Source organism: Manduca sexta, chromosome 7 (assembly GCF_014839805.1).
Source record: "Manduca sexta isolate Smith_Timp_Sample1 chromosome 7, JHU_Msex_v1.0, whole genome shotgun sequence".
Taxonomy (NCBI): domain Eukaryota; kingdom Metazoa; phylum Arthropoda; class Insecta; order Lepidoptera; family Sphingidae; genus Manduca; species Manduca sexta.
In genome coordinates, this window is record NC_051121.1 from 8,139,304 (window position 1) to 8,163,159 (window position 23,856).

The following is a 23,856-nucleotide window of genomic DNA, read 5'->3' on the forward strand; positions in this document are numbered from 1 at the left end:
CCGTATCAGGTACAGATTCCAGACTCAGAGCTGATACTGAGTAGAAAAACCAAATATTACTGCCCGTGCTGGAGATCGAACCCGAGACCTCAGCACTACAGTCGTACCGTAACACAATTACGACATAGAGACACTCAAATAAATCTATATAGTAATTATCTCATAAATCATATTTGAATAGATTAATACTAGTAACTATATTGCCTTGTTAGAATATTTCTATGTAACTAATAATAATCAGATTTAACGGAAAACAATGATTTTGGCATTAAGTCCTCCTTTACATATTGACGGAAAGCTAATTCACTAAGCGACATTTTTGGGGCACTAAGTTTCATACATATATTTTTTAAATCACCATCTTTATGTTTTTTAACTTAGTTAAAATGTTTCGAAAAAAATGTCACACACATAACATCACGCATTTATCCCCGAAGGGGTATGCAGAGGCGAAACCAGGGTACCCATTTTTCGCCAAGTGTGTTCCGTCCCATGATGTGATAGGGGGCGAGCCTATCGCCATATCGGGCACAAATTTCAGACTCCGGTCTGATACTGAGCAGAAAAACCCAAATATCACTTTGCCCGACCCAGGATTCGAACCCAGGACCTCAGAGCGCTGTCGTACCGCGCATGCAGTACAAGGCAGTCGAAAAATAAATGTCACTTAAGTAAATTAGCTTTTCAACCATCGATATTTATAAAATGCGAGAATATAAACAAAAATAATATTGTGAGTCTGGTGCTAATTAATTAGCCATGAATGTAAACAATGCATTCGAAAATGTTTTATAAAACCTATTGACGCACCCACATCAGCGTAAAATGTCAGCTTTAATCCACGCTCTGGAACACACCTGCTGAAGGTTTGTGCTGTTTATATCATTATTGTCTTAACCAAATATTTTGTAACTAATTATTCTAATTAGTGTTGTCTCTGGTTTTGTATTGTTTGAAGAAAGAGAGTAAGCAATTATCAGGTAAATGCTAATTAATACAGTTATAGGAACTGAAATTATATAGCGTTTTACACTGTCAAGATATTATTATATTGACTACGTTATTTTCCCTCACCTATATCAAAATATGACGTGACGTCATTTCCCAAGCACGTTGCAGGAAGTGTTTTGACTATTTTTTCAACCAGCCGTTTATCAGATGTCCACTGCCTCCGAAATATCCTCTTTCAATGACATCTTGTTTTTATCCTTGTTAACCTGGTATTCAAACTCAGGAGATCCAACTACAATGATTATTCATTATTGTATACACTGGCTCATAGTGGCAATTTATACTAATATAAAAAAATGGAAGCGCGGCGATAGCCTAATTGGGTGTGAATGAATGTGAATATGAATTATCACCTGCTTTAACAGTAAAGGACATCTCGTTTACTGTTAAAGCAAGATTCGGACTCAGACATTCGTGCGAAAACCTGCATACCTGACAAGTTCTCTATAGAAATTCTGAGGGTGTGAAGTCTACCAATCCGCACAAGGCCACCGTGGTAGACTAAGGCCTAATTCCTCTCAGTAGTAGACGAGGGCCGTGCCCAACAGTAGGACAGTGTGTAACACAGGGCTGATATTATTGTTATATAAAAAATTACGACAAATCGTGAAACCTCATTCTTTTGTAAAGTTAAAATATATATATAATAAGCTGTTTGAACATCAGCGAAAATTATGCAACGACCCGTGTTTTAAGCACATATAAGGACAATGCCCAGACCTATTCTAGAAGCGAAAAGGCGTGTGTTCCTACGAACATCGATTCTCATCTAATATTTTTCACGTTCACATACAAAACCCTGGACACAATACCCGATTGCAGATATCGGAAATGCAGTACGAGAATCATGAAATCGAATATTGGCGAAATGTAGTATCGTATAGAAGCAATGTCTAATTTAATATGAACATTATGCTTCATAAAACAAATTAAAAAAAATCTTGCAGTAAATGCAGAAATGGCTGAACGGATTTAGATGAAATTTGGCACACAAAAACACAAAACTCGAGTGGAGACGACGTATCGGCAAACGCAGCATTGGACGTCCACTTGCAATGTGGACAGACGACTTGATAAAGGTCACAGAAACACTCTGGATGCAGGCCATTTTCGACACGTCCATCTGGAACTCTTTAGGGAAAGCTAAAGATTTCAAGTAGTAGTCTTTATGTGGCTGATGATGTTGATGGCACCATGTCCAGTATATATGCTACTTTTTGTAACGGATAAGGCATCATAGCACTTATATGAAACATCTCCACGCGACCTAGGAAATTAAATTAAATAATTATTTGAACCTGTATTGCTGGATTTTAATATTATACATTATTTAAATTCCATCAACATTAACTCTGCCAGTTCGGAGAGCTACTCTCAGCAAAGAATGGGCAAGAAACTGGTGTTACTCTTATCAAAGTCAGTTTAAAGTATAAACTACAATACATGATACAGAGAATCAGAGCCGCAACCAAAAAATAGTAATATTTTTAAAGGACATGCAGGTTCATGCCGAACAACAAAGCGAGTGGAGGCGGCGTACGACCGCTCAAATGTAAATTAAATGAAGAATAGACACGCGGCCGAATGCGCTTTGCGGGTACATTGAAAAAAAACGTACCAACCATTCATTCGGGATGTGTCCGCGTTGTGTGCTCAGTTTTGCTGTTCACTTATCTTTTGCTCTTTTAATGCTTGAATGACGAGTAAATAATATTACTTTGTAATTTTTCTGTGTGACTGTTGTTTGGTGGCCTTTGTTATTTTTCTATGTATACGATAAATATATTATATAGTCGCCAAAAAATGTCATTTAGTGAACCCTGCATAAAATAACACATAGCATTTTTTTTTAAATGATCATGGACCCCGCTGCACCTGATGGTAAGTGGAGTGGGATCCAATAGAGTGTCGTCTGACGAGAGATGATTAGTACTCGGCAGTCGACACAATTATGCCGGCCCGTTGAAACCGGATAAACACAGGCTGAACCCGGAACACGACACACATGTGCCACTATGACGGGTTTTAACACCTTGTGTACGGTGGTGGCTATTCGAGCGTATATAAAATAAAAAAATATATATACAATTATAAAATATTTATAATCTATTATTATAGATAATCTATAGTAGTAGATTATAAATATTATATAATTGAATCTACACTACTGTGTAGATCACTAAAAAAAATAAAAAACTTAACTTATTTTTCTTGAAATCTCAACGTAATAAAAAAAATATTAATTAATTTTAAAGTCTTTACTACGTTACAGTTGCGGTTTATGGCGTTTATTATTAAATGCTATTTTATACACACCATTTATAATTTATAAGTGCTAATATTCTAATAACGCGCCAAACATTGACACGCCATGACCAATCACACAAATTGATTAAACTTCAGTTTTACTTTAACATAGTGCAGTGTTAAATCCATTTAACAATGTGGCCATTGTTTTCTTTCACGGTGAGTATATTTTATTTAATTGTTAATAATAGTAGTAGTAGTTGGTATATTTTACTTATTTCTTTTTTCTATTCGGGCATGCCAAAGTGATCCAGCAAACTAAACTTTTAATACGAGTATATTTATTATCTTGGTATATTTTGTTATTAAATATTTATTAAAAAATTATAACATATTTTTTAAGACAGAAACTAATGATCGCCATTTTCCTCCCGAGATTTTTAAATGACCTAAAAAAACACGCATCACTCCTTTATATATGCAGCGGTAAGCAGAGCATCCAGGGCTTTTTGCCATATGTTCCGTCCTATGATAAAAGGCGAGCATAACGCCATATCGAGCACAAATCCCAGACGCAGAGCTATTAATGAGTAGACCCCAATATCACGTTGAGCCGCAGAACGTTGATCGTATCGCGTACGCAATACAACATCGCCACCGAGGCATTTTAAACCGAAAATAATTTCCTTTTGCAGATATTCTTCACTTCTATACTAATGGTATCATCCGAGGAATCATCAACATTAGCATCTCAACCAAAAAGTACCGTACGAAGAACACCACAACGTATTCGTGATAGGAAAAATTCAGACCAGTCGGGTTTGAGTTTCTATGCCGGCAAAATGTTAATACCATTCTTAGGTTAGTATATCTGTACTAATATTATAAAGAGGATAAGTTTGTGAGTTTGTTTGGTTGGAAGTTTGTAGGGGTTAATCACTGGAACTACTGAACTGAAAACATATTTACGCGGGTGATACCGCTGGTAAAAGCTAGTGTTGAAAGGCTACTATCTATAATTAGCTAACTTTTTCTCGCGACACCATCCAAATGTTTTTAAAAGCGTCATTATTCCCAACACAAATTCCAATTAGTAGAAAACCTTTAAAAAATACGTGAATTTCGATTACTTGAACAGGCGCTGGGCTAAAACTCTACGGTGGTGTCAACAAGGGTACATCTGGGGTGAAAACAATTGCAAGTGGCACATACGACATGGCCGACGGAGCATTCGACGTTGTCAAAACAAGTTTTCGGAGACTTGGCGGTGTATTTTTTAAAGAAAAATAATCACTAAAATAAACTAAGAATAAAGTAATTGTAACAAAATAATTAATCTATATATATAATAATGAATCCCTATTTCCCTTGGTCACGCCATCACGCGTGAACGGCTGGACCGATTACACATTTTTTTTGTTGTGTTTGTTATTGTCAGGAGAAAGATCTTATGAAAAAAAAAATTAAGGAAGTTGAGCGGAACGTTAGAAAATTTAAGAAAAGTTAATTTCAGCGATTGCTATAATGCGCGCTGCAAATTCATAGTTAAGACGAGACAACGTCTGTCGGGTCAACTAGTAATTAATAAATTAACATAACACTTACCGTTAAAACAGTTCCTTCCTATAACAAAGTAATGGCAATAATATCATCGGAATGTATGAAATTATTATTTTAATTATACGTAACACAGCACCGATAGGTTCATTATTTTGCGTAATTACGAGAAACTGAATCTCTTAACTTCTGCCTAATTTTAATTGGACAGTTAAATTGTAATTGCTAGGTGCGATTTTGGAATTTGGTGCTATCTTTTATTTAATAACAATATTAACTCTGTATTATATACTGTCCCACAGCTGGGCACGGTTCGACTCTATTACTGAGAGGGATGAGACCTTAGTCCACCACGCTGGTTCAATGCGGATTGGTAGATTTCACATATCCCCGAAATTCTTATAGAGTACTTCACAGTTATGCAGGTTTTCTCACAATGTTTCCCTTCACCGTTAACGCAAGCGATAATTCACAAGGAATACACACATAAAAAGCAGCAATAGCCTAGTTGGTTGTGGAACGGACTGCCGAGACGAATGTCCGCAGGTTCAAATCCCAAGGGCACACACCTCTGACATTTCTAAAAAATAAAAATTAATTTGGTGTGTATTCTTTGTGAATTGTGGCTTGCTTTAACGGTGAAGGAAAACATCGTAAGGAAACCTGCATACCTGAGAAATTCTCTATAGGAATTATCGAAGGCGTGTGAAGTCTACCAACCCGCACTAGGCCAGCGTGGTGGACTAAGACCTATTCCTTCTCAGTAGTAGAGGAGGCCCGTGCCCAACAGTGGGACAGTATATAATACAGGGCTGATATTATATTATATTACACACATAATTTAGAAAACTCAGAGATATGTGTCCACAGATTTTGAACCTGCGGACATTCATTCGACAGTCCTTTCCACACCCAACTAGGCTATCGCCGCTATTCTATTATACAGTTAATTATTTTTACGCTCGACGACGCTGTGCATGATATCAGAGGCAGCATAGCTTTGCTTTTCAAAAATGAACGTTAATAAAAAACAAATAAAAATTGGGATGTGATACTTCCTATCGATAATTATCTTAATATTATCATTGTATATTTAAAAAATTACAGTGTTCGACAGTAAATGTCATATCGGCTCAAAGCTCTTCGAAATTAAAGGCAACCGATGATCTCTATCTAAAGCCAATGTGCGATGTTACCCCGCTGATTATATCTCTTTGTAGATGTCGCTGAGTAAAACGAAATCATGATAATGGTATTTTTCAAATCCAGAGTAATTAGTTCACGTCATTGCTAAATATGCTACTGTACAAATGTAATTAAAAGTAATTTAACCTTATATGGTTTAGTTGGTTAGACTATTTACTCCCGAGTAATGTAAGTTCAGTATAGGTGTTTACAAATTTTTCACTTAATACCGCGCTATCTTATCGCAGGCGCCATTTTGAATGTCGTTGGCGCGGTGTCTGATAGTTCGCGCTCTAAAGTGTTCGCCAAATGTATCATTTTATGCACAAATATTTGTTCCTAAAAATGGGTTTTTAATGTATTGTCTATGAATACGATGTATTAAAAAAAGGTATTTGTATCATACCTAAATAGTAACATAACATAAAATAACATTACGCCGCTTTTCCTTTTAGAAATAGGCAGAGGTCAACCACATATAGTTTGATTATTAAACTGCTATAAACCACCAATTATGCATTGACACTTATAGGTGACAGCGTACTTCTATGATCCGTGACGCTTTGATTCCCGAGTTGGAAAAGAAATAATTGTTTAAATTTTTTTATATAAAAATAACAAAGCTTGGGTTTGTGACAGTATAGGCCGGTTAAAGAAAAATGTATGTTAAGTCTTTTTAAAATAAAAGCAACCATCTTCCCGAAAAAATTATGTCACAATAGCAAAACTTACTTCACCTATTACTGAATTACACGCGGATAAGCAAAGACTTTTAGATAACTCGAAATAGCTCTAATATACCAACGACAATTATTATTAACCTAATTTCATCTGAATTTTAGTAGACCTACAAGCTAGACAGACCTAATTAAATCCATGCCGCACTCGTCTATCAACGAATTCTTCCATTCCGAATATCGAGGGATATCGCAACGCATCTCGAAAATATCAGTTCAATAATCACCTCATACATGACTTCGACCACTCTGGAGATAATAAGACTTAACATCTCATATCTCAGGATGGCGAGCGCAGTGGAATACCAAACAATACTTTGTGATTCAAGGTGTTGGATAGTGTTTCTAGTCTTTATGGGCGGGCGTATCGCTTACCATCACGCGGACGGACTCGTCTCGTCATACAAACCAATAAAAAAATTCAAAATATCTCTGTCAAGAGTGATGAAAACGACAAAGGATTTCTTGACTGCTACCAAGTAATATTTTCACAAATCTCACAGACCACACACACATAAAAACAAGATAGTATACGCGAGAATTGTATTTGCACAAAAACAAAATACCAGTCGTAATATTAGAATAATGTAAATATTTGAAACAGTATCGGAGACTCATAAGACGCTATCTCTGGCGGAGTGCCAACAGCCTAACTACCGTCGGAATCATCTTGCAAATGCACTTCCAATATTGTTGGATAGATATTATTACTGAAATTGTCGAAATGAGTTCAAACTGAAACTTATGTACTTTAACTTATGGTTTTATAAATCTGTATTGATTTTGTTTGTGGCTTTGTTAATTTTAAAGAAAGCAAGAATACTATGAAGTTTGAGACATTGTGAATATATCAATACTTTAATGAAGTAGTTTGTCGTAAAAAATCACAAATTTGGTTTCCTTGCAGTACTTTCGGGGTGTATATATGAATACTAATTTAATGAAGTAGTTTGTCGGAAAAAAAATCACTAATTTACTTTCATTGTAATATTTTCGGGGTCTTTGATAAACATTACCAATTAATAATTAACGTTATTGTCAAATTATTTCATACGCCGCTAATAAAGAAAGCAGTGCTTAATTGTTAATATTAATGTTTAACCCCCAAAAGTAATACAGATAGCCATCGAACCGCAAAATACAGCTCAACAACACCACGAAGAGAATATTTTTATTTGGAATGGTTTGCGGCGACACTGCCCCCATGTGCTATAATTATTTAAAAGCGCAACCTTTGAGATAACGGTCCGTTGTCTAACATTATTAGTTTTTAAGACAAAGAAAGTAAATTATCTCTTTGTTATACGCTGTTGCACAATATTTAAGTGATTTAGACGTGGAAACAGCTAATGGAAGTAATAGAAATACACTCACGCACACGCCATGTTCGCATTCAACTACAAAATGATCGAAAAATAAGAAAACTAAAACCAGGAGTTTTCGTGAAAATATTAGTTATTAATGGATGATTTTTGGCACAATGTCAGCAAAGGTAAAGACGAGTATATGGTTTGATTTAGTAACGCAATGTCAAAATGACCCTGTAGATATCCGAAATCGCCTCAACATGAAGAATTCAAACGGTTAATTAGTCAACATACCGAACCCAAATCCCACATCTAACCAGGAAACTTTTAGCCGAACACAAAAGAAAGTAAACAGGAATAGACAAAGCCAGTTTAGTGGCAAGTTAGCTAGTTAGGGCGCACGAGGTTACGCCGAAAAAGGGACCGACCAACTGTAACAAACTTTCAACTTGTTATTTATCTAATTCCGAACGATGTGGACAGTGTCCTTGTGAGTGCGAGGCGTTTTAACATTGACTGGAATAATTAGTGTCAAGGCATTGTGATGGTCGAAATTTGGATATGAATCCGCCTTTGTTTGAGCGTTAGATGTTGGCAATAAAACTTATTTATTGAAATTATCTTGTCAATTCAGATATTAGAAGTTAAAGTCATAACCTCGCCTGTCCCTCGTTTATCCAGATTATATAACCGAATTGTATAAAAATCTGATTGTATTGACATATTTAATGACTCGCTTCCTATCTTCAAAAAGAAAATATTGAACTCGCTTGTTGCAACCTAAATCTAGTTTTATATTCAGTCTTATATTTAGAATATACTGCACTTAAGGTGCAGCCAATTATTTATTGTTATGTCTTAATATTATGTTCTTGCTGTGACAGCCTGTAATTAAAACAGCACTGCAGCAATTACTGAATTATTAAAAAAACTATGTATGGTTTTGTTGACTGTTCAAATAAATAAATTACCTCTCATCATTAGCACACTCTTAATAATTAATTCAATTGTAATACAAATCAAAACATTTCCTTAAATATAACAAAAATAAACTTATAAATCTAATGGTAATATATAATTAAAATGATGTTCGATATCATGAACATAAATCCGATTGTACCGCCATTTTTATCGCACATTCAACAAAACAAAAGTCACGTAACAATGTATTTGTTTTGAACAATGAAGCAGATTGGGCGCCTGTACATGGGGCATTAAAGCCTCAGATTTCCGTATTTTGTCTACATTCTATACATTTTTATTGTGTACTAAGTTTAATCTGCTTGCGGTCATAAAACACGAGCTACAGATGATTCAATTGTCAGTATGTAATAAAATAATGTAAATAAACTAATAATCAATTGACTTGAAATAATAGATATTGAAGACAACTTTTATGTACGAAAAAAATTACAAATTTAAGTGATGTATTGACCTCAAGTTCTCTGGATAATTCATGATAATATAATTAACTTTTGAGGTACTAAACAGCAAGGACATAATATTATAAAAACCCGATTACCCTTGTAATAATTACAATTATATATATCAGTTATAAATTTTCACTATTACAATAGTTTCGTTTTTATCTAGTTAACCCTTCTGTACCTTTATTTTGTGTGTAGGTGGTCAGCGCCAGAGAGGCGAGGCGAAATGAATGAACTTTTCGAAACCCACCACGGAGTTTCGTTAAGTCTATCGATCACCCCGCCTTTGCTCCACTCGCAATCCCACTATACGTGTGAGATTAGCGACGTGAACACTACTCTTTGTATTGTAATCCTACGTTCCATATTTGAATTTTTATTTGAGGTATTAATGTGAGTATATCGATATGATTTTGAATTTAGAACTTTGGTCAGAACGTTTATTTTTTTTTAAATTTCTTTTTGTACTTTTGACTATAGTTGCTTGATTATATGATATTGTAAAAATTATTATTATTATAACGTGTCTATGCAAATTCTTTGTAATAAATTGTTTCTTTTTCAAACTAACACATACATAAAAGAAGTGGTTTCATATAACATTATAAAAATGTTGTTTACCTACAACCCGGAGACGGAAAAGAAATAAATTTTTGACATAACCGTTTCGTACTAATTAAATGCAGTAACTTTATAAAGCGTAAGACGAATAATAATAACATTAGACCTGTATTATATACTCTCCCACTGCTGGGCACGAGTCTCCTCTACTTACTTGGATTAAGCCTTAGCCAACCACAATGGCCTAGTGCGGGTTGACAGACTTCACATACCCTCATAATTATCAAGAACTTCTCAGATATGCAGGTTTCCCCACAGTGTTTTTCTTCTATAATTGATAAAGATATAAGACGTAAGAACTTTGGAAAGGTCATAAGTGCGTGCCCTTGAGTTTTGAATCAGCGGACATTCGTCTCGACAGTCCATTCCACTACGAACTAGGCATTGCAGTTACATTTTATATCATCCAATAAATAAATACACATAATTTTCGTCTATAAAAATGTGCATTAAAAATCCACTCAATTCAGTGACAAAAACTTGAATGGAATACATTTAGGGGTGTCGCTCCCTCCGCAGTATGATTATGTACCCTGAAAGCATGTCACTCGGAGACTATTTGTCATATACTAAGTGATTTCCCTGGTACAAGCGGTACACGAGCGGATTTGTTGAATCACCGCCACTACATGTTTATGTTGGGAAGTAGGGTTGGCATTTCCTGAATTTCGAAATTATACGAAAAATATCCATCGGTGTATTTTGTTTATGAAGCAAGGTGCATAGTTTGGCTTAAGGCGATACCTCAAGGTCCATTTTCATACATTTTGTTTCACCTTTAATCTGGGTAACTAAACAAGTATTGGCAAGTAAAGAATTTAAATTCACGTCTAGTTAGTGATTTGTTCTCGCAGTTGAAAGAAAAACGTAAAAATAATTAATAATCATGGATATTTCGGCCTTTAAAATTTAATATGACGAAATTTTAAAGGCAGAAATATCTATGATTATTAATTATTTTTACGTTTTTCTTTCAACTGCGAGAACAAATCACTAACTAGACGTGAATTTAAATTAATACAAAAAAAATGTAATTAAATAATCTCGCGATTATCTATTTCCAGGACTTCGTCTTGTACAAACTTTATTGATTTGTTGTAGCCGACGAAGACAAAATAATTATACTGTACTTTCATAATTATATTGTTTTCTTGACAAACATATACAAAACTATTTTTACGAATACGAATGTCATAAATCGTGCTAATGTATTTACATAAATAATCTACACTAATATGGAAAGCTAAAAATTTGTTACTCTTGAATGCTATAGCCTACTTATTATCTTGCGAAAATATTTATCCGGGAAAACTTTAACACGGGCGGAGTCTTAGGCGAAGGCAGTAGATACCAATATATGTATATTATAATCATCAGTGGGTTCACCTATGCATAGCATGTGGGGTTTCCGTGAGTAACGCAAGCAACAAAATAAAATTCACTAGACGTACAATTTAGTTACAATCATTACGCTTCTACTTATAAAAAACAATATCAAAACAGCGGGTGTAAGAATCCAGTCCATGTACTTCCACCTTTATTACAATCAAATACAATATGCATTTTACAATACAAATACCTAATGACTCCATTCTCGTTCCAATACTCCCGCCATATGAACTAGACGCCATATTATTTTTCAAAGGCGTTCGATATTCAAACTGCCATTAAAAGCAAACTTCACAATGCACGGAGGTTGCAACTAAACACATGAATACTCATTGCACATTATAATATAAACCGTTCTCAGTGAAGAAATAAAACCATATGCTTGATGGTTTTCCATCAGGTGTTCAACATGATGGTGTCTAGACTCCGCCAGAGATAAACCCTCGTCTGTTTTACAAAAAAATACACAATGTCTCGCATTATGAAGGCGATAATTCCCTTGATCTCCGTTATATAAAGCTGAAAAATTTGTTTGTTTGTTTGAACGCGCTAATCCCAAGATCTATTATACCGATTTTGCTTTTTTTCGCTAATAGAAGCATTATTCTTGATTGCTATTACTTTTTATCCCGGGAACATAATTATACATTATTAGATGATCCGAGAGACATTGTCCTGTCTTAAGGTTATAGCTTAAGGTCAATTTTTCATACATTTTGACGAAAATTACAATACGACGAAATTTTAAAAGCCGAAATATCCATGCATATTAATTATTTTTACGTTTTTCTTTCAACTGCGAGAACTAATCACTAACTAGACGTGAATTTAAATTCTTTACTTGTCAATACTCGTTTAGTTACCCAGATTAAAGGTGAAACAAAATGTATGAAAAATGGACCTTAAGCTATAACCTTAACTATGAATTTGCAGCGCGCATTCTATCAATCGCTGACAATTATTTCAAACAATTGACAGTTCTCTAAAATTAATATTTTCGTTAAGTTTTCTTAAATTTTCTAATTTTTCAATTTTTTTCGCAATTTTTTGAATTTTTCCTTTCATAAGATCTTTCTCCTGACAATAACAAATACAACAAAAAAAACAGTGAAATCGGTCCAGCCGTTCACGCGTGACCAAGTAAATAGGGATTCGTTTTTATATATATATAAGTAAATGATAATATTTCACTTACGCATTCAATTAATTTACGATAGCTTTTCAAAAAACGTTCCAAGTACGAACACCACTTATGATAGAGTTGTGGTGAAATATGCAATATCGCGGCCGGGGCCGGCCATCCTCGTTATTCCACTACCCACCCATTCGCCTGATATAATTTTCGCACATAGTTCCCGCGCAATATCGGCCAACTATTTAACGTTGCGTTTCGTAATTGATTTACGTCGGTACCACAAGTTAGCTCGATGCAACCTAACTTAATAAGTCTTGATAGCTTTTATTGGAATTTTGTTTGAGTTTGTGTATGGATAGACTACACTATCCAACGTTATACAAATTGCTTATGTTTGAGTTAGATGTTTTATAAAATATTGTGTCGTCTGAGTCATTTTAATCAATGTTCATAAGATATATTTAGTTATCCTTTATATTATTGTTTAGGACAATCTAAAACTCACGGCTGGACAACATTAGAGAAGGGCAGCGTATGAACTCAGTGGAAAGCGTTAGAGGACGCCTATGCCAAAGGCACGCTGAACTGCGGGACATTTTATAGGACCTCAATTTCTTTATGTTCTAACAAAGAGTTCAGAATAAATGGGCTTATTCTTATATTATCCTATATAAGTTGAACTATTGTTAAATTTGTAGTCAAATATATATCATCCAAATGCGCTTGTCGGCTATGATGATTTGGATCCCATCTAGTGAGAGAAAATAATTAAAATATCAACGCCAGGAAAGTCAAAACATGCAGTCTGTAGCCTATAACAACTAATAACTATAATACAGTAAAAACGAATCGATGGACTTAATTTGTGAAAATTGATACACTAGAAGCAACGCTAGAATGGAATATAAAAAAGATAGGGTGTAGATACATACATACATAAACCTTTCCGCATTACGCTAGTAGATTAAAAGAACATTAAAGTAGATGAAACGTATTACGTGATATTTAATTTTATTATTTATTACAATTTATGTCTCATTTAGACCATTGGCGAATAATTCGTGCACGATTATAAAATAATTATGAGTAACGAAAACACCCGAAGAAGTTATTTCCACACTCGTATTCGTGATTATGCAATTTAACTTATCCTTAGACAATTTTTTTTTTAAGTCTAGTCTTAGGACATAATATTTTTAATTACTTTTATAATATATTTGTTTAATAACCGCTGCAGATAACGCTTTTTTTATTTTTAGTATGCAATTAAAATCTAATAGTATTTACTTACTATCAAAAATATTGATTTATAGAACTCATACTAGACTTAACGGCCAGTACCCTGGGCGTTTATATAACTACAAGCTCGTGGCTTTGTCCGCACAAAAATCCGAGATCAAAATCCCGCTTTATATTTTAAAGAGATAAAAAGTAGTCTTCATTCTTCCCAAACTCTCAAACTACCTTATCAAAATTCATCAAAATCGGTTCAGCTGTTCAGCCGTGAAAGCGTAACAAACAGATAGAGAAACATTGGCATTTATTAAGGATTACGTATAGATCCTTAACAGCAAGCTTCTCGGATAATCTTAGCGTTAGAAATAATATATGTTCGAACTCAATTCCGAACAACCATTAGTCTTTTGTCGACAAATGTCGCGATTAAAATCAGCAACTGAGTGATTTTGTTTGACACTACTATCTATCTTGGGGGATTGGCGTGATGAAATAAATGGTATTCAACATTTTTTATACAGTTCATGTCTAATACGTGAATAAATTGGTATTTATTTATAATTAGGACAACCTGTAGTTGTTACATTATAACTAGCTCCAATAAAATATAACAGTAATAGGCTTATTTATGCACAACATTTTAAGGTATCACAGCATGCATTGACATTGGTATCCATTTTTTATTCAATAAATCACTGTTTAACAGTCTTTGAGGCGTTGAGTCTATCCTGAAACTAGATATCGTGGGCTTGTTTCTAGAATTTCCATAATTAATGTTTACGTAATACACAAATCTGCATTTAGGATCAAAATCACTCTGAAGCGCCGTATAACTACTACAATAATTAATACCAATCCTGTATACAATATTCCCCACACGGTCTTCTCTAATACTAAGAGGATACATTATACATTATTATATATACTTATTTATTCTTCTCACCTAAATTTAAATAAACTTTGGTTAACACTAGGCCTTAAAGTATCCTTATAAAGGTATAGAGAAGGTTATTTCGTATGCCAGCGAGCACCTCGCGACCGGCAATTTTTCCCCATAAAACATAAATTCTTCTTACAACTTTGAGTGATCTTGAGGTTATACCTAATTTTACGGCAAAAGTTCCGCTTCGTGCCAGTTCAGATTTGACTACAAAGATTGTTTAAGGGAGATTTTTAAACTAACTTCTACTGGCGGGATAGCCCGCTTACCGGAATTAAGTATGAGGCAAGGATAATCTAGTTTCCTTTAAAAGAAAGAATTTTCAGAAGCGGTGTAATTTCTGACATCTATTTAAACGAACAAATCAATTTGTTGCTTCATAATAGACATAATTAGATGTGGAAATATTGTTACTTTTTAAACAAATTAAATAAAAATATAATAATATTTTTTGATTACGCAATAATGTTTAAAATGATATTCTCTATAACGTTACACCCATACTATTTTTTGTTTCTTTAAAGATATTTCCATTTCATATTTCATTTTTTTTAAAGAAAAGGGCATATATCATTAATATAATATCTAGATCTATATCGAGAAATGTATATATAATAACAAAGAACAACAAAACTTCTGTAATTTTTTACTGCTAATTGAACCCAAATTCAAACACATTTTTTTTTTTATTATTTTATAAAACTTCGGACATGTGCCCTTCAAAATTACATATTCAACAATATCATAATTAATTAAAAGAGTATATAGGAAAATGTGTTGGCACTGATCAAAATGAATGTATGAAACGACGTACAATCGAAAAAGCTCGTTAAACAAGGAATAAAAAACATAAATTATCTCAAGTATAATCTAAAATGTATTAAAATTTAAAGACCATACCGAGTGGGTGCAAGATTTTCTTACATTGAAGTTAGAGCTTCGGTGGCGTAGTTGTGTTACGTATTCAGTGCTGAGATCTAGGGTTCGATCCCCGGGTCAGGCAAAGTGATATTAGTTTTTTCTACTCAGTATCAGCCCGGAGTCTGGAATCTGTGCCCGATATGGCCTCCTATAAATATATATAAAGTGGGTGCACCAATTGCGTCTGTGCCTACCTCCTTGGCGATAAAACGCGTGAGTGTGAGTTTGACCCAATACGCTAAGCTGGAAACTGTAATATAGAATACTAAGCCTGCAAAAGGTGACATCATAACTTCAGATTTATCAGGGTTAAGGTGCGACGTGATTTCCGACTTCCTTCAACTATAATACATTCTAAAATCAGCATGATTTAGGATGTTCTAAATAAAGACGAAACTATAATACATTCTAAAATAAGTATGATTTAGGAAGTTCTAAATTCAAACGAATAATGCATGCATCTAACATAAAGGCCTCGTAACAAAAAAACAAAAAAAAAATCAATTCGGAACACCTACGAATATAAAGTATTGTTACAGCATAAAACAGACTACACATTATAAAATCATGGACACCTAAATTGTTTATGTTTAGAATAATTATTTAATTTCTTTTTCGCAGTAAAATACTCCAAAAATGTGGCATAAATCAGAGTGAATTCTGCCAGACAATACTTAAAACCAGCTATTCCTAGCTATACAAACCGTGTTCAAAGGAAATAACTCACTAGTTTCGGCCAAGCTCTTATTTCCAATGCCAATTTCAATTTACCAATCCATAGATGCATTTATGTACACGGATTTTCCACTCCAGAAACATGAAAATAATTAGTGCATACTGCAACGCAAATCTAGACGTCTACCTCATTAGAAAGGAAAATATCTTTATTTAGAGCTTTAACGAGAGAAGAGATGGTTGGAAAGGATGAAGATGAAATGTTTAAAAATAAAACTTAAGTGTATTTACTTATTTTTACAAGTCAAGTAATAGTTTACAAAAATATGAATAACCGTGCAGTATAAATTCAATTTAAGTTTATTAAACCTTGTTATTCGTTTTGTAATAGAATTAGGAATACATTACTTATAATTAAGTAGGTGTTGCTCGCGACTCCGCCCGCGTTGAAACATTTCGCGCTAAAAATACTCATACAACGTAGCGATTCATAACGACACCAGTGCCATCTATCTAAGAAAATATTCCTTAATTTCCCATGAGAGCAAATTACCAATTAAAAAGTAGCCTAAGTGTTAATCCTGGACGTGGTTTATCCGTGTGCTAAATTTCATTTAAATCCGTTTAGTTTTTGCTACGTTTACTTCTAAAAAACATCCAAACATTTTTACAAACTTTCACATTTATAATATTAATAAGTTAGATAGAAGGAAGATAAAATTACATATTATTATTTTTGTATACGTGCACGGCGAAGTGGATTCACTGCATCTGGTGGTAAGTGGAGTGGGGTCTAATAGAATGTGGACTGTCAAAAGATGATTATAATAATAATAATAATATCAGCCCTGTATTATATACTTGCCCACTGCTGAGCACGGGCCTCCTCTACTACTGAGAGGGATTAGGCCTTAGTCCATCACGCTGGCCTAGTGCGGGTTGGTAGACTTCACACACATTCGAAATTCCCATAGAGAACTTCTCAGATGTGCAGGTTTCCTCACGATGTTTTCCTTCACCGTAAAAGCGAACGATAATTCACAAAGAATACACACATGATTTTAGAAAAGTCAGAGGTGTGTGCCCTTGGGATTTGAACCTGCGGACATTTGTCTCGGCAGTGCGTTCCACACCCAACTAGGCTATCGCCGCTTCCGAAAAATGATTATCCCACGACAATCGACATAATTATTCCGGCCTGTTAAAACCGTATGCACAAGTTGATCCTACCACCAACAAGATATTCTATAGACACGGAGCTAAATTGAAGCTAGTGCGTATTCGCTCACAATCCATCCATCCATATATCAGCCGTCAATAATCGCCACAGAGCCTGTCTGTAAAGTAAGTTCGTACATTGCGACATTCTTAATTCCTGCGCATTAATAGAAAATTGCTTGGAAACTCACTAGAAACCGCGTCGAATACCGTATCACGTCATGTACTTTACATCAACCAATATTCTACGACTAACAGCCGTTTTTAATAAATCCCAATGTTAATTTTCAATCCGATTCCAAAAATGAACCAATCACCTTAATTCATTTGTAAGCATGTCAAAAAAAATTATTGGTCTATTTTTGAGATAAATCAAAAAGAGGGTTTGGGATCGTTTATAGAAAACTAGCTGTGCCCGCGACTTCGCCTGTGTGGAAATCAGGGTGTCAAAATGTTTTCTCGCGTAAATCCCGACCCACAAGGTTTTTTTACAATCACGCGACCTCTTTAACAGTAATCGTTTTATTTTAGTCAATTTACATTAATACATAGTTTATTAACCTAAACCTTCTTCAAGAATTGCCCTATCTTTTAGTAAAAACCGTACAAAAATCCGTTCAGTAGATTTTGAGAAATTCGATCACATACAGACAGCTTTTGGGGACTTTGTTTTATAATAAGAATCGATGGCGGTAAGACGTTAATGAGACATTGACTCCTTGCATAATATCCATAGTCGAGAGTTGTTCTAAGGTGTAGATAGCGATCGATGGGCGCCAACTGTCGTCGCGAACAGTCAACTCATTGTGACCGCATCTCAGTAAGCGGATTATTCATTAATTTGCATCACACCGCGGACGGCGCGATTTCCATGTCAAAACACCGCCAATTCGAGACCAACTAGGTACAGACGGGTGCAAATGTACGATTTAAATATCGTTTGTTTTTTTGAATTTAATTAAAAATGTGACTCTGAGATTTTTCATATACGAAACTACTTACCAACAGTATGCTTATATTTTATTGTAGATAGTGATTCCTGACAATAGACATAGGACTTCTTCTTTAGGAGCTCAATAACAACAAAAATCGGTTTATTAAATGTTTACTGCGATCATATTATACTTCTTCAATTCTAGATGGAATCAGTCGAAAGTTCTCATCGCCATTTATACAGGGTAATTTTGACATTGCGTTACTAAATGAAACCACATACTCGTCTTCACCTTAGCTGACATTGTGCCAAAAATCATCCATTAATCTATATATTATATAAAAATGAATCCCTATTTCCCTTGGTCATCGCATCACGCGTGAACGGGTGGAACAATTTCGCAATTCTTTTTTTGTTGTATTAATTATTGTCAGGAGAAGGTTGTTATGAAAGAAAAAAATTGCGCGGAAAATATAAAATTTAAGAAAACTTAACGAAAATATTAATTTTATATAACTGTTAATTGTTTGAAATAACTGTCAGCGATTGACAGAATGCGCGCTGCAAATTCATAGTTAAGTCGGGACAACGTCTGTCGGGTCAACTAGTAACTAATATTTTCACGAAAAATCCTGGTTTTAGTTTGCATATTTTTTTTTATTATTTTGTAGTTGAATGCGAATATGGCGTGTGCGTGAGTGTATTTCTGATGTGATGACTGAAAGTATGATGTTGCCGCTGCAACGAATTCTCTTAGTGTAGTAGTAATGGTTTTAGGGCACTTAAAATTAAAATTACTTTTTATTTATATTTATTTTTTTTCGAAACTTACACTTCTTTATTTTACATCTACGACTCAAATAACTTATTGTAAAGTTATTTCCAAGTAGATAAGTATGTGGTTTCATTTAGTAACGCGATGTCAAAATGACCCTGTATAAAGGCGTGATTGTGAAATATATTTTTATACTTACTTGATAGTTACTGTAGACAAGTTTAATGTCTATAAAAGCCAAAGACTAACAAGATTTTATAGAGTTTAATCAGTTTCGATCGCTTTACCAGCGTGCGACACAACTATCGCTGCGTTCACCGTTTATTAAAACGTATTTATAAGAGAAATATGTGTGAAAACGAATCTATTGGTAATTATATTATTCAGTTCAAACGGTGAGGTATAATGCCTAGCTGAATATTCAGTACTCTGATTATTTATTTATATTAATATTATAAAGAGGACGATTTTGTTTTTTGTAGGGGCTAAACTCTGGAACTACTGAACTGATTTTGGATATACTACTTACTCCTAAGTTATATTGGATACTTTTAGTCCCGGGGAAACATTTACCCCGGAAAAACTTTCACGCGCGCGCAGCCGCAGGCAAAAGCTGGTTTATTTATAAATTCTCTTACAGTTCGAATCATAAAATCAGAAAAGTAAAACACGAATTTTCGTGGAAATATTAGTTATTCAATCATGTTTTTGGCACAATGTTAGCAAAAGTAACGAGCATGTGGTTTCATTCGTTAACGCAATGACAAAATGATTCTATAATATAAACAATACGTTATTGTTATTCAATTTAAAATATATAGTCCTAATCGTCCCATAGTCAAATGTAAAACAGAAGAGCAAACCAAATCCCCATCGTATCAACTTTCGGTTCCATTTAAAAAAGAGTTTAAAAATTCTCAAAGTTTCGCGGCGAGATTCCAAGTCGGCGCCAGTTCTGTGCTGTGAGAGGCTTAGCGGCAAACTTGGAGGGACGTTTGGGAATCCGAATTTTATTCAATGCTCTACTTTAAGACTATTAGATTTTCATTTTAACCTAAGTATACTTCGGAACAAATGTGCTAAACGATCTTTTGGAAGATGGTTTTTACGAATACGAAGGTGTTTATGAGTATGAAAGTGATGTGAGTAAAAGAAGTTTCTATCCATCTGGAGCTAAGGTTCATTTTACAACTCAATTTCTTTCAATCTTCTTATCTTTAGCGTGCCATGTACTAACTAGTATAGTATGGTACTGATTTTCATGTCTTTATGGTTACCAGATAGAAGATAGGTATTGCGTTTCGCATCCTTTAACATGATTTTTCTTATATTTTTCACTCTAAATGGGTAGAACTCCTTGGTACAAAAATTTTAAAGTGCCAAAAGACTGTTCAATACAACTCGAAAACCGCGATGTATACCAAATTGCCAGAACCTGAAAAGGCTGGCTAAATAACAAAGAGGAAATAGCAAAATCTACAAACGATTTTTCCGTAACTGGCCGTCACAGTTGTTTTTTCTTCATCGAACGCTGTCGGTTGACTCTGACAGCCACTATCTGGACCTATTGCAGTTTATTGGCGCGCGACAGTTTTGCCGGCTTGTCATTTTTTAACACAGCCAGAATTTACAATGGCTTTTTTTGTGAATATATTCGGTTTAGATGTTGGGAAATTTTAGTGTATTTGGAGTGGGAATATTGGCTTGTTCGGGTATTGGTAAATTAATATTGAGTGCTGCATTCGAAGTATTTACATGATTTTTTGTAAGAATAGATAAATATTTAATTAATATAATGGTCTATAAGATCTTGAGCCGTATTAATAAATCAATGAATCGTTGAGCATGATCTTAATGTATTGTACTATTAAATAAAGCTTAAGTAGTTATTTAAGAGCTTGTTCTCAACTGAATCGCGGTTGATTAATAAATATAATTCAGCTATCAAAATCCCTCATATTTTGTGACTTAAGATATCATTTGAGATGTTGATATTTGTTTATTAAATAGCGACTACTTAAGATGTTGACTTTAATTTGACAACGTCTCAGCTAATTCGACTTCAAAGCGAAACTGAGTTGCACCTTTCAATACAGCCCTTAGCATCCTTTACTTAGTAAATTAGACTCATAGTTATATTCGCCTCAATATGGCAGATATTTAAACACACACATCACGCATTTATCCCCGAAGAGGTATGCAGAGGCGCAACCAGGGCACCCACTTTTCTCCAAGAGTGTACCGTCCCATGATGTGATAGGGGGCGAGTCTATCGCCAGATATTTTTAAGCTTGATATAATCGAATGGGTTACGTATAATTGATTACTCCCTGCAAGCAAACGCTACCCCTGTAGAAATGATGTGCAAAATTCCCAATAGTTCGGCGTGTACAGCAATTACAATAATTCAAACAAGGCCTGACCTATCTCGCCGAGTCCATTAGCTTATTGTTGATGTAAATGCGTGTCCGCGGAGACGAATGTCCGCTGCGAGACGTTAGCGTCGGATTGGCTAAAGGACGCGTTCCACAGCACCTAAAATTGATTGGACCAAAACGTTCAACATTATTTAGATTCCGCCAATTTTTACGCTACCAGTTTGGAAAGCAGTTTCTACCAAAGAAGAACGAAGAAATTCTGATGTTGCTGTTTTCAAAATCAGTTTACAGGGCAAAAAAGTGCATTAACGGTGGATTCCACTAAACTATCCTTGATGCTAAAAATACGCCAAGGAACATAACTCATCTGTACGAATGTCAAAATGTATATTAGCCTATTTCGCTATGTAGAGGACTTTAGTGATTCATACCATTTATAATAATCGTAAATAACTGCTTTAATGTTTTTACACGGCGTAGTTTTGACTCTTCACTAAACAAGGCTCTATAACTTCCCTTAATAAGTACCTAGTGGCGGCTAGTTTGTTATCAACAATGGTAAGAATTGCTTTAATAACGTACCTGGTTTTTTATGTTACAGACTTTTAGATGCAGAGAGAAAACACTAGATTTCAATTGATTATAAATATCTTTTCGATAGTTCTATATCTGATGGATATTTCGTATAGTTTTCGAAATGATAGAAATGATCTCTCGAACTGTCATAGTACCCTAGCAATATTTTAAATACTCAGATCTATTTAATCAGAGGTTCTTAAGACGCTAGGTTAATAATAAGACCATCGACATCCTTTTGGAATTCGTCGCTCGCAAAAATAAATTTATATTACTTAAGGCTTTTAAAGAGCGTCTTAGAGAACCACATCCTAATCTGTTTAGTCTGTATGTCGAGTCGAGTGGTTAAACAAACACAAACTCATATAAAATTAATTCACCGCTAACTGAATTTCGTGGACGAGACCCTACGTTAAGCGGCAGAAATGCAAATATTGATTTCAAATGTAAACTATACCGTTAACGATATCAATGGCATTACCACACGCAATATATACAATTATCATAGCAAATAGTCGCATGCATTGCTAGTTGCTGGTAGGATATATTTTATATCCGCCAGGATAGCTGTGTACACAAGGTGTTAAAACCCATAGTGGCCCACGTAAGTGTGGCGTTCCGGGATCAGTATATCCGGTTCCAACAGGCCGGCATAATTGACGACAATTCATTTTTTCAACATACCCAAATTTTTATATTTATGAAACTAGATCTAAAATTATGAGACCCATATTTTTTCTTTTTTCGAAAATCAGATATTTTCATTCATGATTTTCACTTTGAATTTTGTTTTATTCTAAAACGACGTGAGCACCAAATGACGTCAAATATACGGCTCAAAACACAATGACCTTTGCTTTGCAGTAAAAAAGAAGTAAAGTGACTGCTTTTTTGTTTCTCTCTCTCTCTTTGAAAGTAACAGTTGTGACGTATCTATTGTAATATTGACATTTGACGTTGACAAATGACGGTGTCTTAGTTTTTTAAAATAAATAGTAAGGTGGACCGAGGAACTATTTCATTCAACCGTATATGTGACGTCATCAAGCATTTTTCGGTTTTTAATTTTTTTCTTCGAAATTAAGTATTAAAAAAATATTAAAAATTCATAATCGAACTCAGAGTGGAAAAATTAAGAAACGGTATTTTTGTTTTAGGCATGTTTACATTTTGAAATGTTGTCAATTGTGTCGACTGCCGAGGGGCAATCATCTCTCGTCAGTCGCTATTCTATTGGATCTTATTCAACTTACCGGTAGGTGCATTGGGGTAAATTAACCGTGTACAAATAAAAAAAATATTACAGACTATTTTTATGAATTGTAGTTTGTTTCAGAATTGATCACTTTTTTCCATGACGTTGATGTATGTTATTTTCGATTTAAAATAAAATAAGGTAGTGTGAAGCACGGTTCCTAACAAACTGCCATCCATGTTTTTTTTTTGTGTTGTGCAAAAAAATTCTATAATTTTTATCAAATATTTTTATTATTAAAATCTACTATACGTAGTGATAACATATATGTTGCAAGTAAATTAAAAGGTTTTTCTTTATATTTTGTCATGAAACTATTTTATGAAGTTTCT

General features: G+C 34.3%; 2 protein-coding genes across 2 annotated transcripts in view; both read left to right on the plus strand.

The window, feature by feature from the left end:
• The window catches only part of LOC115446772 (alpha-(1,3)-fucosyltransferase C), a 45,795-nt gene that overhangs the window by 13,751 nt on the left and 8,188 nt on the right, over positions 1 to 23,856 (plus strand). The window lies entirely within an intron of this gene.
• Positions 3,357 to 4,587, plus strand: LOC115445156. Its single transcript, XM_030171363.2, has 3 exons — positions 3,357 to 3,477; positions 3,954 to 4,119; positions 4,397 to 4,587. The coding sequence occupies exons 1-3, from the start codon at positions 3,454 to 3,456 to the stop codon at positions 4,546 to 4,548; spliced, it is 342 nt and encodes a 113-aa protein (XP_030027223.1). The 5' UTR covers positions 3,357 to 3,453; the 3' UTR covers positions 4,549 to 4,587.

Bases quoted from the DNA above. Each gene is read 5' to 3' on its own strand.
- LOC115445156 (XM_030171363.2), top strand. From the start codon at position 3,454: ATGTGGCCATTGTTTTCTTTCACG. The intron at 3,478-3,953 runs GTGAGTATATTT...TTCCTTTTGCAG, and splicing joins GGCCATTGTTTTCTTTCACG to ATATTCTTCACTTCTATACT. The intron at 4,120-4,396 runs GTTAGTATATCT...TTACTTGAACAG, and splicing joins AATGTTAATACCATTCTTAG to GCGCTGGGCTAAAACTCTAC.